The sequence below is a fragment of the Rhipicephalus sanguineus genome, chromosome 3 (assembly GCF_013339695.2).
Source record: "Rhipicephalus sanguineus isolate Rsan-2018 chromosome 3, BIME_Rsan_1.4, whole genome shotgun sequence".
Taxonomy (NCBI): Eukaryota; Metazoa; Arthropoda; class Arachnida; order Ixodida; family Ixodidae; genus Rhipicephalus; species Rhipicephalus sanguineus.
In genome coordinates this window covers 2,892,441-2,908,163 of record NC_051178.1, presented here as the reverse complement: position 1 = coordinate 2,908,163, position 15,723 = coordinate 2,892,441, and the positions used below count along the sequence as shown (strand labels likewise).

Genomic DNA, 15,723 nt, shown 5'->3' with positions numbered 1-15,723 from the left:
TCTGTTAAGTAATTGTCAAACTTTAGCTCTTTAACAGCATTTTGCTCAGGAACAAACTTTTTGACAGACACAGATGCATCTGTACATTTTACGACGATCTGTTTGAAGAGGCCGAAGCAGTTTGCAAGACGGAGAGAGTTTCTTCTGGCTTAAAGCTCATTAACAAGGCGTCATCCAAATCTTTTATACTCAAAAAGTTCCGCTTATAGCTAATCTTTTTCTTGTGCTCGTTCAGATAGCGCTAAACGCTTGCTTACAGCTGTCGAACTTATTCCTATTGAACGACACTTCTTCATGCCGTGTGCTGGTAACCAGGGGCGTCGCCAGAAGTTTTTTCTGGGGGGGGGGGACGGGTTTAACCATGCTTTATGTAGGTTCGTGCGTGCGTTTGTATCTGTGCGTGTATATATACGCAAGCAAAATTGGATTTGACCCCCCCCCTCCTTCCCCTTTGCTGTGCCCCTGCCGGTAACACGGCGGATATTGACCGGGCACTACTGTGAATGCGCATATATTCGTATGCTACCCTTTATGTTTGTTATACATCGCAGTAAATTTAGTGTACTGGTAAACCTTAGAGACGTGCCTTGGTTGAATGGCTTTGGCGTAAACCCTTTTTCGGCATGCGTAGTATTTGCAGCTTAGAAAAGCGTTGGTTGAACGTGAAATAAAAGCAGCTGCGAATGTGTGCTTGTGTTGCGTGCTTCTTTTGGTTTTCTCGTCATTTCCCGCACTGTCAGTTCTGTGAAGAAGGGGGACTACGAAGTAGCCCACCTACTCACCCTGTTGCAATAAAGACATTGAACGCGAACTATTTTGTAAAGAAGAGTTCATCGCCTTGCGTCGATTTTGCACGCGTTTGTATTATGAATAACGTTGAAGAAGACACCGTGGCCTTGGCGAAGTTCGCGTCACGATTTCCTTGTATCTTACCTTTGATAAGGAAGCCTCATTAATAGCGCTGAGCGTGTATCGTAAGCACGGCGTGCAGATTCCGAGTATGTGACGCGTAACGGATGAACGTTCAGGGTGCTTCAACCTTCATATTGGCTAAGGAGCCCATCGGAGTACACTGAGCTGCAAGGAACTACTGAGATGGAGAGTAGGTAGCACTCCATGCAGTCTATACGAAGAAAGACTTCGAAAATATAGCCTTCGGGTTTGGCAAAGTAGTTCTGATCAGGATTATGTGCTCTCTCGCATCGTGCAACCTTCATACCTATGAATGCACTGGAATAGCTGGAAATAAACTTGCAAAGAACTTTTAGCAAGTTGGGTGACATTCTTGTCAATAACAAAAGCCTGATTTGACAAGCATTTCAAGTCTATCGAAATAACATCTGCTGGTTGAATGTATACCCGCGCCCGGTGAACGCACTTTCGACCTTGGTCGAGCGTTGATAAAGATCAAATTTCGTGACTGCAATTGGCTTCATTCAACATTTCGCGCAAATAATGCGATCATAATGAAGAAAGGGGACAGCTTGGATGATTAGTGATTTAAACTTAGGCCTGGATAATCCTCTTTGAAATTCAGTGTCTGCCAATTTTTACACGTTCGTTAGCGTTATGTCGGAATGCTGCGATGTTGAGGCAGTTTCAAGTTTTGAGCGTGCTCAATAGGGTTATATATCATGTGGCTAGGGAACGAACATGGGAAGGCGCAGGGCAGGCACGATCATAAACAAAGTATGTACTTCGTCACTAAACAAAAGGCACAGAGCGGTCTACCGTATGGCAGTACCTGAAGACTTGATCCTCTGGAGACTTGAAAGCATTATGTGTTCTTTTATTATTGTTCCAGGCGCTGCGTTTGAGCCAGGCAGCACTGTCAAAGACAGCCGTGGGGCAAATGGTCAACCTTCTTTCCAACGACGTAAACAGGTTTGATCAGGTATGTTCTACTCTTTAGAGCGAAGCTCTCTTTGGCTAAGAATTTAAAAATAAAACATGTGTCCTAGATGTTGACTAAAGCACACCGTCCGCTCCACGCCATCTGTACGAGGCGACGCGTAACCCACGCCGTACTGTCCACGCGCGGGTTTCGGGCCACCTCCGAGGGATGACGTGACCACGATGTGCATCCGGTTTTAGAGCACTCGTCTCGAACGCCAGAGGCAACGGAAACCTTTGTCCAATCGGCGCCACTGGGCTAAGAAAAGTCTGGCAAAATTGGGCCAATGATGCTAACGCTCACGCATTGCCGGACAGAATCGGAATGTCCCAAACAAGTGGTGTTGTGCAGGACGTGTGCGATTCGTTGCTCAAGGGAGTTGTGCCGCCATTGCCACCACCGTGCACCACCCTACCAAATTTTCCCCCAAAATGAACTTCGTCGAGGAAAGGCTTGTATCGCCATGCCTTCTCTTCGTGCGTATCGTTATTTGACCCACTGCAGTGGCCAATATGATATCAAGGGGAAACTGATGACGTTGCAAGGAAAATGTCGTTGTCGAGAGAAAATTTCTTATAACATATAAACAAAATAAACAGTTTTACTGGTATCCGACAAAGTGGAATGGCTCTCAGTATTTTTTGTATATCCTTACGCCATACTTCCAGGACAGGTAGTAACCGCGGAGCCGAACCATGAGATTGAAATAACTAGAAGAATAAGGAGGGGTTGGGGCTCATGCGGCAAGCATTATGAAATCATGAATGGTAATCTACCACTATCCCTCAAGAGGAAGGTATATAGCAGCTGCATCTTACCGGTACTTACCTACGGAGCAGAAACCTGGAGACTTACAAAGAGGGTTCAACTTAAATTGAGGACGACGCAGCGAGCGATGGAAAGGAAAATGATAGGTGTAACCTTAAGAGGCAGGAAGAGAGCAGAGTGGGTCAGGGAACAAACGGGGGTTAAGGACATCATAGTTGAAATCAAGAAGAAGAAATGGATATGGGCCGGACACGTAGCACGTCGGCAGGATAACTGGTGGTCATTAAGGGTAACTGACTGGATTCCAAGAGATGGCAAACGCGTGAGGGGGAGACAGGAAATTAGGTGGGTAGATGAGATTAAGAAGTTTGCAGGTATAACGTGGCAGCAGAAAGCACAGGACCGGGTTGATTGGCGGAACATGGGAGAGGTCTTTGCCCTGCAGTGGGCGTAGACAGGCTGATGATGATGATGACGCCATACTTCACATAACAGCGCAAAAAGACAAAGGACCAGTAAAGGAAGGACACAGACGCAGCGCTGACTTACGACAATGTTTATTTATCACAATCGCGCAAGAAATACTTACGCAGTAAATGAAAAAAAATCACAGCATATCCACGGAGTGAATGATGATGAGTGGGCGAAGCTGCGGAGGTTCATCGGTAAACCGTGAATCTTCCGTGAATTCTGCCCAGTACATCATCACCGACGTGAGATCGGGCGCGTTTATACTAAAGGTTCGATGAGTTATGACGACTTGCAGCTCACTTTAATTTTACATGTACGCTGTGAATTTTCATTGTTTAGAAAACCATTGCTTTAGAAAACATCTGGCGTCTTTCGTTAAGCAGCTGGCGTCTTTTCGTTTTGCTTTAGAAACATCTGGCGTTCTTTCGTTTTGCTTTTACAAAACATCTGGCGTCTTTCGTTGGTTTATTTCATCAGTCAACGGCGTTTTGAACAAAATTTTTATTGTTTTATCACGCACAGGAGAAATCTCACCAGGCACTACCTTGGAGGTAAACAATGGCTGCTAATGGGAATGAGAGACAGAAGAAGTCGGCTTTTAGCTAACACTTGCACTTCTACTTCTACTAACGTTTCCTACTGGAACATGCCAATGGCTGCTAAAGGGGAATGATAGACAGAAGAATTCGGCTTTTAGTTAACGCGCACGCTGCGAATTTTTTATTGTTCAACAACGCACAGGAAAAATCTCCCACCGGCACCACCTTGGAGGTCAAAGCGTAAAACTGGTTACGCACTACGACTACTACGACTACGACTACGAGGGACGAACGGGTGCCGCCTTAAGGAGCTTCGCCCCTAAAAAAAACCGAAGGATAAAATTGGTGAAAAAATTGGGGAGGGCGAAGCATGCAGGGAAGGGTGTTTCAGCTTTACGAACGTGAAAACTGTGGAGGGGTGAAGCGTGCAGTGTGAGCCGGAGTTTGCCACAGTAAAATCACATCTTATGGGCAGTGAGAGACACAATAAGGTTTAGGCACAGAGTACCGCAGTTCGCTTTTAGTTAACGTGCACGCTGCGAATCTTTATTGTTCAACTACGCACAAGAGAAATCTCCCATCGGCACTACATTGCAGGTCAAGATCCAGTGTCTGTATATATGAGGTGACCGGTGAACGGTTGTGCAGTGCGAGCAGTCAGTTTTTGCAAGAAACTCGCTAGCAGACGCTGCCTGCGTCGGCGTTGTCTCTCGCGGGCGAGGGCTGGTTCTCGTTCCTCGCGAGCTGGTAGTTCAGTGTTCATCGCAGAAAGAGCGTTTCTATAGTCAATGCGCGCCGTTCGCTCTCTCTCGCTACACGACGAGCGCTGAGACGGTGGCGCCAGGGGCGTAGCCAGGGGGGGGGGGTGGGGGGGTGCAAACCCCCCCGAAATTTTTCAGTTTTGCTTGCGTATATATACATGCGCACATACAAACGCACGCACGAACATACATAAAGTATGGTTGAACCCCCCCCCCCCCCGAAAAAAATTTCTGGCTACGCCCCTGGGTGGCGCCCTCTCTTGCGCTCAAGCAAATGGACGGGACACGACGATGCGTGCGAGCAAATGGGTCACGACGATGCACGCGGTGACAGCAGACGACGATGCGCTGCCGCCAAGCCGAGACCTTAAGGTGCTTTGCTCCTTAAACACAGCCATACGTCGTCATCATCGTGAGAGTGCGCCATGAACATCACGTGTAGAAACATGCTGAAGATAATAAAATTCTTTCTGTGATGAAGCATGCGAGCCATGGAACAAAAGGCGATGTCCCGCGTTGCCTGAAACCCTTCTCTCCAGCGAAGCCGAATGCGAGGAAGCCCGACACCGCTGAAGAGTCACTGTGAGCGTGCTCCTTCAGCTGTTTCTTTAAAAGCCGGCCCGTTTGGCCGATTTACCTCTTGCCGCAGGACAGGGGTAGGGAGTACACCACCCCTTCAGTGCAAGGAAGAAGCTTGTTCCAATGGTTGATCTGGCACGCTCGATCTTACGAAACCAAGATTCACGGTCTTACACAACCTAGGCAGCATTTTTGGCGCAGAAAAAACACATCTACTTTGCATCTGATGGCTACTTTTTTGAGCTTGTGGACCACTCCGTGAGTATAGGGAAGGATGGCAAACATTCGTTTGCCGTTAGAGGATACTTGAAAAGCGCAAACGACGAAGACGAAACACATGCAACAGCACTGGCGCTTTTTATATGTTTCGTCTTCGCCGTTTGCGCTTTTCAAGTACCCTATAATGATGGACGAACTCGCCAAAATCACGGTATTATACCTTTCTCCCCTACCTTTGCCTTTGCACGGGTGCGAGCAATAGTCTCTGGGCTCATTTTGGTTTGTCGAAGCAGAAGCTTAACAAAATGCGGTCAGAACATACAGCGGGCAACCAGCATCAGTGAAGCGTTCACTTTGCTTACTAAAGCTGCACTGAATCATTTGATGATAAGGCTGCCGCAGTGCATGTGTGCAGCAGGTCTTCGCAGTAGCGCGCTTCACAACTTTTGCATCTTGAACCGACCAAACATTGCATTCAATGTCGTCTCTTGTCTGGACACTGCCGTGATCACACTAAGATCAGTGGTGGATCGAGACACTAATTAATACTCGAAGCAAAACCAAAGGGCCCAAAATTGGCCTTTATTTTTTTTTCTTAAGGAGTTACTGTTATCACAAGACTGCCATCATTATATATATGCTGTTAAATTGTCTTTACGAAGGTACCAAACATTTCTAAGATCAGTTTTTAATAAGCAAACAATTCTGAGAGTAAGAACGTTAATTACTTCAGATATATTTAGTGTGCTATGTCTCGTAATCATAAAGGTTGGTTCTCGATGTGTTGCGGAGACAATAAACGCAATGCAGTTCTCAGAATGTGTGAGTATATTAATTCCAGACATTGTAATGTTGGAGATTGTTTTTTAAACGATAAGCTAAGTTCATGCAATTTCGCTCCAAGTGTTATTAGATCTATTTACTGTCCTACAATATATATATATATATATATATATATATATATATATATATATATATATATATATATATATATAAATATATATATATATATATATATATATATATATATATATATATATATATATATATATATATATATATATATATATATAAAAATATATATATATACACATATATAGACAAAGCTTTATTTTTGTTCAAGCTTGCTGCGGTTCAGGGAGGCGGCAGCCGGGGGACTATATAGCTATAGTGCCTAGAATATACTGTATATTCTAGGCACTATAATATAGCTCTATACAATGACGCCACAAATAAGTTGCGCCTCCAAGAGGCTGAGACATTTGCAGCAGAAGCTTGGCACATCAGAACCATGTGTATCAGCCGAAGAACAGACATATGGTATCTTTTCCACGAGTACCTTGCCACAAGGTTCGAAATTATAAAATGAAAGGGGTGTTGGGTTTTATAATGGGCGTTGTATTTGGTTCTGGCTCCTCCACTGAAAATATGTAGGTTCGTTCTTTAATGACACTGTTGCATGCCGAAATTAGCGGGAAATAGGCTCGAAGCGCAGCGCAAGAACACATTCGCCGCACAAGAAATACTCAACCAGATGTGTCGTTCAATGTCAGTTTGTCGACTGCTAGAGCCCACCGCACATGTTTCGCGCTGCTTATTTCTTTCGTTTGCTTTTTTTTAAATGCGAAGCATTTCTTAGCGAACCTCTGGCACTTTGAGCGTTTCTATCTACGTTTCTATCTACGTATCTATCTATCTATCTATCTATCTAGCCAGCCGCCTACGTCTGGGTGCTCTCATGATCGCCTCCTTAACTTGGTGTAGACCAAAATTGGCATGGGAGGGTAAGAGGATTTGACGGGTATGACTGTCGGGTCGTGTCATGAATAACGTGAAAATCCTGTCGCGTACGTCGTCAAACCCTTTCCACTAGACACGTGCGGCACATACCCGTTTACCATGGGCTGAGGTGTACGGGTATGCGCCACAGGTGACTGACAGTTTATATCTACGAAGGAACGGCGAGAACAGACAATGGTAACTTAAATGCCAGAGCGTTAAGGAAAACCAACATCGGTAGCGTTGACTCGACGAATGGAAAGAATGAAAATTAGGATCCCAGCATGAATCGAACCCGAGCATTCTGCGTGGCAATCAGGTATTCTACCACTGACCCACGCCACGTCTATAAACTGGCTTGGAAAAACAGTCTACGCAGGCGTAATATAGGTGCAACGTCAATTGTGGTTGTGGTGCTTGCTATCTAATTTTACAAGAAAGCAATAAACACTACATGATACTCCTACGATGTGTACTCCTACGATACAGGCGTCATATCAGATTAACGTCTGTGGTTCCAGTGTTGGCTCCACTTTTATAGCAGTCTAATAAACATTATGTTTGTATTCCTGATTCAGCAAGCTATATTGAAGCATTGCTCGACCCCGGAGGAATATATTAACGTTAGTTGCATATGATATCCACATCACCGCACCGTAAAGTGCACTTCGTCCGCCAGAACGACGCAGTGTCCTCTTCATTTCTTACGAGGCTGGGCGATGGAACCACACTGACCGAGGATGATGCCACATTGATTGACAGCCGCTTTGGAGGCTAGGCTATGTAGGCCACGTACGCTCAGGTAGTCTACGAATACGACAAGCACCATCCACTGATGTTGGTCTACGTAGCACTATCCCGGCCTACCAGCCTCGACGGCCTATAACTCACCAACGCGAAGGGTGGCTTCAGGTTTCTACATGTCGCCGGCTCTATCGACAGGCAATTTGTCGACGAAATGACCGAGGCATCCACGAATTCCAGCAGCTCTACTATACCACATACTTCACTACACATGGACCCCTCGTCACCATGATCACGACCGGATCCTATAACAGGTCATGACCATGTGCTGGTGCTCACTGATCACGGTGATGATGCCCTTGTTCAAGAACTGTCAAGAACTTCTTCCACACATGCTCACGGCTTTGTGAAACGTGCGTGCGTTCTCGGGACAAGTATAATCACTACATATCAGCGTACCGCTTCTGGTGTTGGTAATACCCACGTTGCCCTTGGCAGCGTTACCCAACCGTAAACAACTGGTTATATAACACATATGCGGCTCTTCAACATATATGAGTGTGTATAAAATTTATGGAAAACTTTAGTGTCATTTTGTAAAGTATCACTTAGTAAAAAAAATTACGCCGCAGTCACGTTGCCGTCGCATGCTTCGCACAACATCGACTCCCACGGTACGTGGGACCTGCCGAATTTTTGAGGTATAGGGATAGCTGACCGTTCTCTCGCATCGTAGTACAAGGTATTCGAAATCGGTTACATTTCCAAAACAGAGAACACACATGACAGACTCGCGCTGCTTTTCGCCTTTCGGCTATTCACGTTTAGGTTGTTGGTATAGGTCTCCCTTTCGCAAGCGGGTAGCGAGCACACATGTCCTCATGAAAGTATCAAAATAGAAACACTATTTTTTATACGCTTTAGACCATCGAAAAAGAGCCTAAAGTGTCCCTCCAGCAAGCGACGATCGAGGATTCGTCACTACCAATGGATTCACGTGAGAAAGCAGAAACATGATGGTTTCATTCCTTCCAGGCTGTAAAAGTGTGACGCTAAAGGTGATGCCAAGCATCACGAATGCTTATATCCATCCCAATGCATTTGAAAAATTAAGGATGGCACCCTTTTCAACTTTTCGGCGATGAATTAAGTCATTAGGGGGTTATTTTTGTATTCCCACAAAGTCGAGAAAGCTGTGGCCCCGTGGATAATTCTCAAAGCTTTATTAAAAATATGAACAGGTTAATTAGAATAATGACCTCCCGAACGCCAAAAGAACCCCTCTACCCAAATTCGCCTAACTGTGCGTTTCTGAAAGCATTTCTGGGTTATTTAAAAGAATGGGAGACACATGCCACCAACACAATTGGCGGTTTCCTTTCATCGAGCACTGCAGAAGCGCTCCGTGTCACAATTGAGAGCACAGTGCAGCTCCTCGAATTTCTCAGGTCTGCTGGTTTCAGATATTTGATGACCTCAAATTTAAGCCAGGACAAGCTGGCAAATATATTTGGAATTGTTCGGCAGTCTTCTGGCACAAATGATCATCCCACTGCTGCTCAGTTTTTGATTACTATAAATGCCCTTGCATTTTACAACCTCGCAAGACCATCAAAGTCGGGGAACTGTTCGCCGCAAGTCATCAGCTATCTTTTATCTGGAAATGACGTAAAGTCACACACGCCTGCCACAATTGACGTCGCTGACAGCCTCATTGATGGTGGAGACTTGCGGAGACTGCACTAGCGTCAGGCACAGACCACAGTGCATACGTGGAAAAATAAAAGCCACGATATGCTGACTTACTACATTGCTGGTTATGTGGCGGGTAAGACACTAAAGAAGACACCAGTGCGAGACTTGTTCAACATGTCTCACATCACACAGAAACACAGCTACGGGGAGTGATCAGGCCTCCCTATTCACAGCGCACTTTGATAACGGAGGCCTGATATACCCCTCCGGACTATTCAAAGCAGCTATTGCAAAACTTGAAAATAGTTCTACCACTTATTTCAGCGTGATGTAAGCTGCATGAAAAGAGCATTGTGGATTTCAGCGCTTCCTTGAAGAAAACAGATTTTCCTCATCTGGGTTGTGAACAACATTCAAATTTCATCACAAAATGCCTCATGAAGTTCTACATTATACTTAGATTCCGCTTCTTCACGAAATCACTGAACAGCGAAAGAGAAGTAAAGCGGCAAAGAATTAAGCTGCTAAAGACGAAAAGATGCAATTAAATGACACTGATGAAACCCATGTCAAGGAACCAATAAAGATTAAAAATTCTGATGCTCTGAATCCCGTCTCGTGAAGTGATAAGCAGGACGGATGCACTGAGGGATGGTGGTCATCACTCGGAAACTTGTGTGACGCCAGACTTCGTGCTCTTCTGCAACTTTAACTAGCGCTAAGGTATTCCTTACTTATTTGTACTCAATGTCACGTTCTGTAATAAAAGCAAACACCGCAGGCGTTCGACGTGAAAAGGTAAGCAAACGCGAGAGCGCGGTTGTAAACGGCTCCGCCAGCCCACCCGTAAGCGAGAGTCGCGGGCGGGGCGTCTGCTCAGGGAAGTCCGATTGCGCGCAGCGCCACCGCCGCAGGCATCCCCGAGAGTACGCGGCGGAGAGCGGAGACGGCAGACTAGCCAGTATATTCTAGGGACCGTAGCGAGAGAGCTGGCCGACGCCTTTAAGTGCGCCCGCGCGCTCCTAGCGCCATCTCGCTGGTAATGAATAAACGCTTATAAGCGCGTCCGTCTCGGAGGACTGCAAACGGTAAAGGGTGTGTATATTTATTTATTTATTTATTATTTTATTTAATAATACTGCTGTCTCAATTTCGAGACATAGCAGGAGTGGGTACATATATTAGTACAAAGAGCAAATTAAACGCTAAGATTATACAAACAGATTAAGATACGATATGCTTACATAGCTGTACAACAAAATCTTTCATCAGGTGCGAGTACAAACGTTGATGGGAATACAGAAAAAGACAACCGCTAAGACAATGCAAACAGATTAAAACTAGATGTGTATTCGTAGTTTCTCAACGAACTCATCATGAGTCAATGCGCGAAGCGAACCATCCAAGTTGTTCCAGATTTCAACAGTGAATGGAAAAAACGAAAATTTAAAACATTCAATGTGTGTCCTGAAAGGAATAATGTTTAGTCTGTGGGTTTGCCTAGTGGCACGTGTATTAGCGGGTACAAAAGAGAAGGGTGCGTGAATACCGGATGGCGTGTGGACGATCTTGTGCAGTAAAAGTACGGATTCGCATTTGCGCCTATGCTCCAAAGTCTGCAACGATAAGATGTGAGCATGTGATGAAGGTGAGAAGCTGCGATCATAGCGACCGAAGATGAATCTGATAGCTTTTTTCTGGATTGATTCTAGCTGCGTTATGTCACACGTGAGGTGAGGAGACCATACAGTTGAAGCGTAATCTAGTATCGGACGAACTAGTGATTTGTAGGCAGTCAGCTTACATTCCAACGTTGCATTTTTTAAAGTTCGCTTTAAGTAACCGAGTTTTCGAAGCGCTTTTGCAGAGATATGATTGATATGGGCGTGCCATTTGAGGTTATGTGAAAAAATGACACCCAGCTATTTGTACTCACTAACTTGCGACAAGTAACTACCATTGGCATTGTAACAGTAATTCAGCGGCTTCTTTTTGTTACCGAAAGTCATGGCGACTGTTTTGGTAAAATTCATTTTCATTTGCCACCTATTACTCCATTCGCAGAACATTGAAAATACCTTGTTTAATTCTTGTTGATCACTAGCATCAGTAACAGTGCGGCAGAGGACACAGTCATCTGCATATAGACGCAACTTAACGTTGGTGTTATTAATAACACTTACTACATCATTAATGAAAATGACAAATAACAGAGGTCCGAGCACTGAACCCTGAGTTACTCCAGATGTGACTGTTACCGATGACGAATGCGTGGGATTAAAAGTAACGAACTGAGATCTTAAGTGTAGATAGTCAGTGATCCAGTCTATTAATTTAGACCCTTTTAATATTGCTCGCAGTTTACATAGAAGCTTCTCGTGGCAGACCATGTCAAAAGCTTTCGAATAATCAATGAAAATAGCGTCTAGTTGATCGCGATTATTGAGTGCAGAAGCTATGTCGTGTGTAAACTCCATGAGTTGCGTGACGGTGGAGAAACCAGAGCGAAAGCCGTGCTGGCTTTGTGAGAGAAGATTGTGGAAAGTTAAATACTGTACAATATGCTTGTCAATAATGTGTTCAAGAAGCTTACAGCAAGTCGAAATAAGAGATATTGGTCTATAATTTGCTATAAGCTGCTTATCACCAGATTTAAATACTGGAACGACGCTGGCGATTTTCCATGCTTTGGGAACAGTTGAAGTGTTTAGAGATTTATTGAAGATCACTGTAAGATAATGGGCATTCCATTCTGAGTATCTCTTCAAAAACATGTTGGGTATGGCATCAGGTCCCGCACTTTTAGTCGTGTCAATTTTCAGCAACAGGTTAAGAACCCCAGAGTGAGTTACCTCGAGATCCGGCAACGCGTGTTCCGAACTATGCATAAATGGAGGACGAGAACCATCATCTTGGCTGAAGACAGAGTGAAAATATCTATTGAAGCCTTCAGAAATGACGACAGGATCAGTGCAAGTTTGATCGTCGATAATGAACGCTGTAGAGTCATGAGAAGAGGGATGAGAAGAGGGCGTACATCCCTGAGGTAGCTAACGGCGAGCTAACGCTCGCCGTTAGCTACCTCAGGGATGTACGCTTTGTGGAGTAGTGCTTAGCGCACCGCGCTGCGACTTCAGAGGTCGCTGGTTCGATTCCGCGCTTCGGAAGCATTTTTCTGATTTATTTTTCGTTGGGATATTGATGTATATATACATACTTATACATATACGCAGCATGACGGCGGCGACGGCGACGGCGACGGCAAAAATCAGCCGAGACTGTCCATATAATTGCTATCGCAATAAAAACAAGGCCCGGAACGGGCGCAAGAGTTGAATGAAGTGATGATATGCTTTTCACACCAGCCTGCTATTCGTCGCCTACTTTCTGGGCTAAAAGGTGGGAAGCACACAGCTTTTGGAATGCAACTTCGAGATTCCTCGGTGGCGCTTATCATCAAAAAACTTTGTTTATTGCATTGTTTAATGCCTGCGCATTAAACAATGGGCATAGTTGGCACCCCCTTTTAGATGACTATGGGGAGAGGGGGGCGCCTTCCCCCTGCATATATCCTGCGGACGCTTATGTCCGTTACACTAACGTGTCAGAACGCGCGACAACCCATTGTTGCCTATATAACCCCGTATCTTTTCGGACGGCGCGGTAGCGTGGCGTGGTGTAGTGGTTAGCGTACGCGCATGCTGATTCAATGGTCGCGAGTTCGTATCCTGCACGTTTTTTTCTGAAATATGTTTCTAAATGTGATCTCTGTATATAGATTGTACATCAAATCACATATCTGTATAAACCTCAAAGTTATGGATAAGTCAACCAAGAATTGCATTTTCTGCGCAAAAAGGCAAACGTTGCTTCCTCTAGGTGTACCGGGAAGGAGCTTCCGTTGCTCCCTTGAAGAGTATCGGGAACAAGAAACTGTTAAGGAGTAACTGCCCGTTGAGCGCACTTCTCAACTCCCCGTTGAGCACACTTCTTCGAGTGTGCTCAACGGGGACTTGTTCCTGCCAATATTCATCTGCAGCATGTGCTCGGGAGTGGTGAATTTTCAGGATTCAAGTGAAATTTCAGTTGGGGGGGATTCCTGGAGCTGCTTCAAGGGTGCCTCACCTCAACTATTGTCCGCTTCGAGGACAGGTTCTATCTAGACGAACGGGGTATTTGTGTAGGGTCTAGCGTAGCACCAGTTTTTATTGAAATCTTTCTGGCGAAACAGATTTTTCACTTTCGTGGCCACTTACTAATGAACGCATCGTTGGTTCATTCAGATACGTGGGCGACTTTTTAATACTCTAATGTATTCATCTTGGTAATAACCTTGCCGAGGTACGGGGATATATCCTTGGAGTTTTTAAATCCACAGCCAAGAGACGGAAGTCTACCTTTGAACTGCCAGAGAACTGAAGTCTGCAGTTTTAGACATCAGAATAATTATAACTAATTATGGTCGATTCACTTCTCTGTTCACAGGCATATCCCTTAGGAATACGATTCCAACTGACGTAAAGCTGTCTCGCAGTATAGGAAATTTCAAAAAGCAGTCACTTTTGTATTTAGTTTGCATGTAATCAATCTGTTGTAATTTGTGCTGTTCTACCTGTTCTATTCCGTTGTCAATCGTGTATGTTCAATTCTATATTATATGTCAGTTCACTCGTTTATATACGTCTAAACGTTTTGCATTTTCGCCTCCTTGTGAAAAACCACTTTACCTTTTTTTGTTTCTCGACTTTTGATTAGAACATGAGATTAGTCAGTATAACAGAGTTTCACATATGAGTTCAACAATTTTTCTACGTTACATGGTTGTATTTGGACTTGTTTGCTGCACTTTCATTTGTATCCCTATCGAAAATTCTCATATGACACGTATGCCTCGTATCCAATAATCTCGTATGAACACATATGAATCATGTGTGTTCTCGTTTGATTATACGAGATTATTGGATATGTGTCATACGTGTCATATGAGAATTTTCGACAGGCTATGAACCTGATTTATTTTGTTCATTTAAATTCTCACAATATGTAGTTCAGTATACTTCAAAATCATATTTTGGGTTCACTTGTTGCTAAGTGTTACTACTTCAAACATTTATTCTTTTCTGTTAGCAGGTTACTTTTACTTGATTTGTTTTCTTTTTAATTGTATCCTGTGGATACAAGGACCGCTTGTATCCTGTGGCTTTGGGGCCTCCTTCTGTATATTATGTCGCAATGTAACATTCTCATGATTGAAATAATAAAATTCTTCTTCTTCTTCTTCTTGAGGGATCAATACATCGGCTGCAAAAAAAGACGGCTTTCGCCATCGCTTCATGTGAGGCAGATGCAAAAGGGACACTGTGAGTTTTTAGGTCGTTCGTCTTCATTGCGCTGGGTATCAAGGCAGTCATTGGGGTAGCCAGGAGAAGGGGGGGGCTGTTGTGGTTTCAACCCCTTCCGCCCACCCCCACGAAAGCCGCACAGTTTTTCATTTGTACACATGCATTTGCATTTGTACGTGTATTTGTACAAATTTGCATTTGTACATATACACAGACACGCAGTAACGCACGCATGTACAGTCCACGTGAAATTTTAAGCACCACGACACAGTTAAACGCTGAACATATCCGCTGCGTCGGCAGGTAGCCTTAATTTTAGATTCCTAGCCTATTCTAAAACACGTTAAAGCATGTATTGCTCGTGAAGACCGAATACAGTACACAAGTCGCTGGGAAATTAAAAGTTGCCTCAGATTTAGCGGTCTCTCAACTTTTGACGCTGACTGTACATACGTAAATGGTGGTTCGATCCCTCCCGATAAAAGCTTTTGTCTACACCTATGAAGCCAATACACACACTGTTCTTTACAATCGTTTATGCGCTTTCTTAAGCTGCTATTGAGATGCTATGCTTACGGCATTCTAACGAAAGCGACTTGGATCGATGTTTACTTATTGCCTTCGTGTCGTTTACGCAGTCTGTGCTTTTCGTGCCGTACTTGGTTGCGGGTCCACTGCAGACAGCCATCATAACATGGGTGTTGTGGCAGCATCTCGGCATCAGCTGCATAGCGGGAATCTCATTCATCCTCCTGTACATACCCTTCCAAGGATGTCTAGGAAGGGCATTCTCACGGCTCAGGTACGACACATTCAACTATGCATTACATTATTGCCCGTTATTCGTAGCAAGAGAAAATCCAATACACATTTGATATTTTGAATAGAAGCTGTCGATAACATTTCAATTTTTTTCCAGTCTGTGTTTACTA

General features: G+C 44.4%; 1 protein-coding gene across 2 annotated transcripts in view; it reads left to right on the top strand.

The window, feature by feature from the left end:
* LOC119386408 (ATP-binding cassette subfamily C member 4) overlaps nucleotides 1-15,723 on the top strand; it is a 1,176,877-nt gene that overhangs the window by 234,521 nt on the left and 926,633 nt on the right. For both annotated transcript variants that reach the window (XM_037653719.2, XM_049414333.1), the window contains 2 exons: nucleotides 1,805-1,894; nucleotides 15,430-15,593. In XM_037653719.2, coding sequence (XP_037509647.1) covers nucleotides 1,805-1,894; nucleotides 15,430-15,593 — 254 coding nt within the window. The remainder of the gene's footprint in view (nucleotides 1-1,804; nucleotides 1,895-15,429; nucleotides 15,594-15,723) is intronic.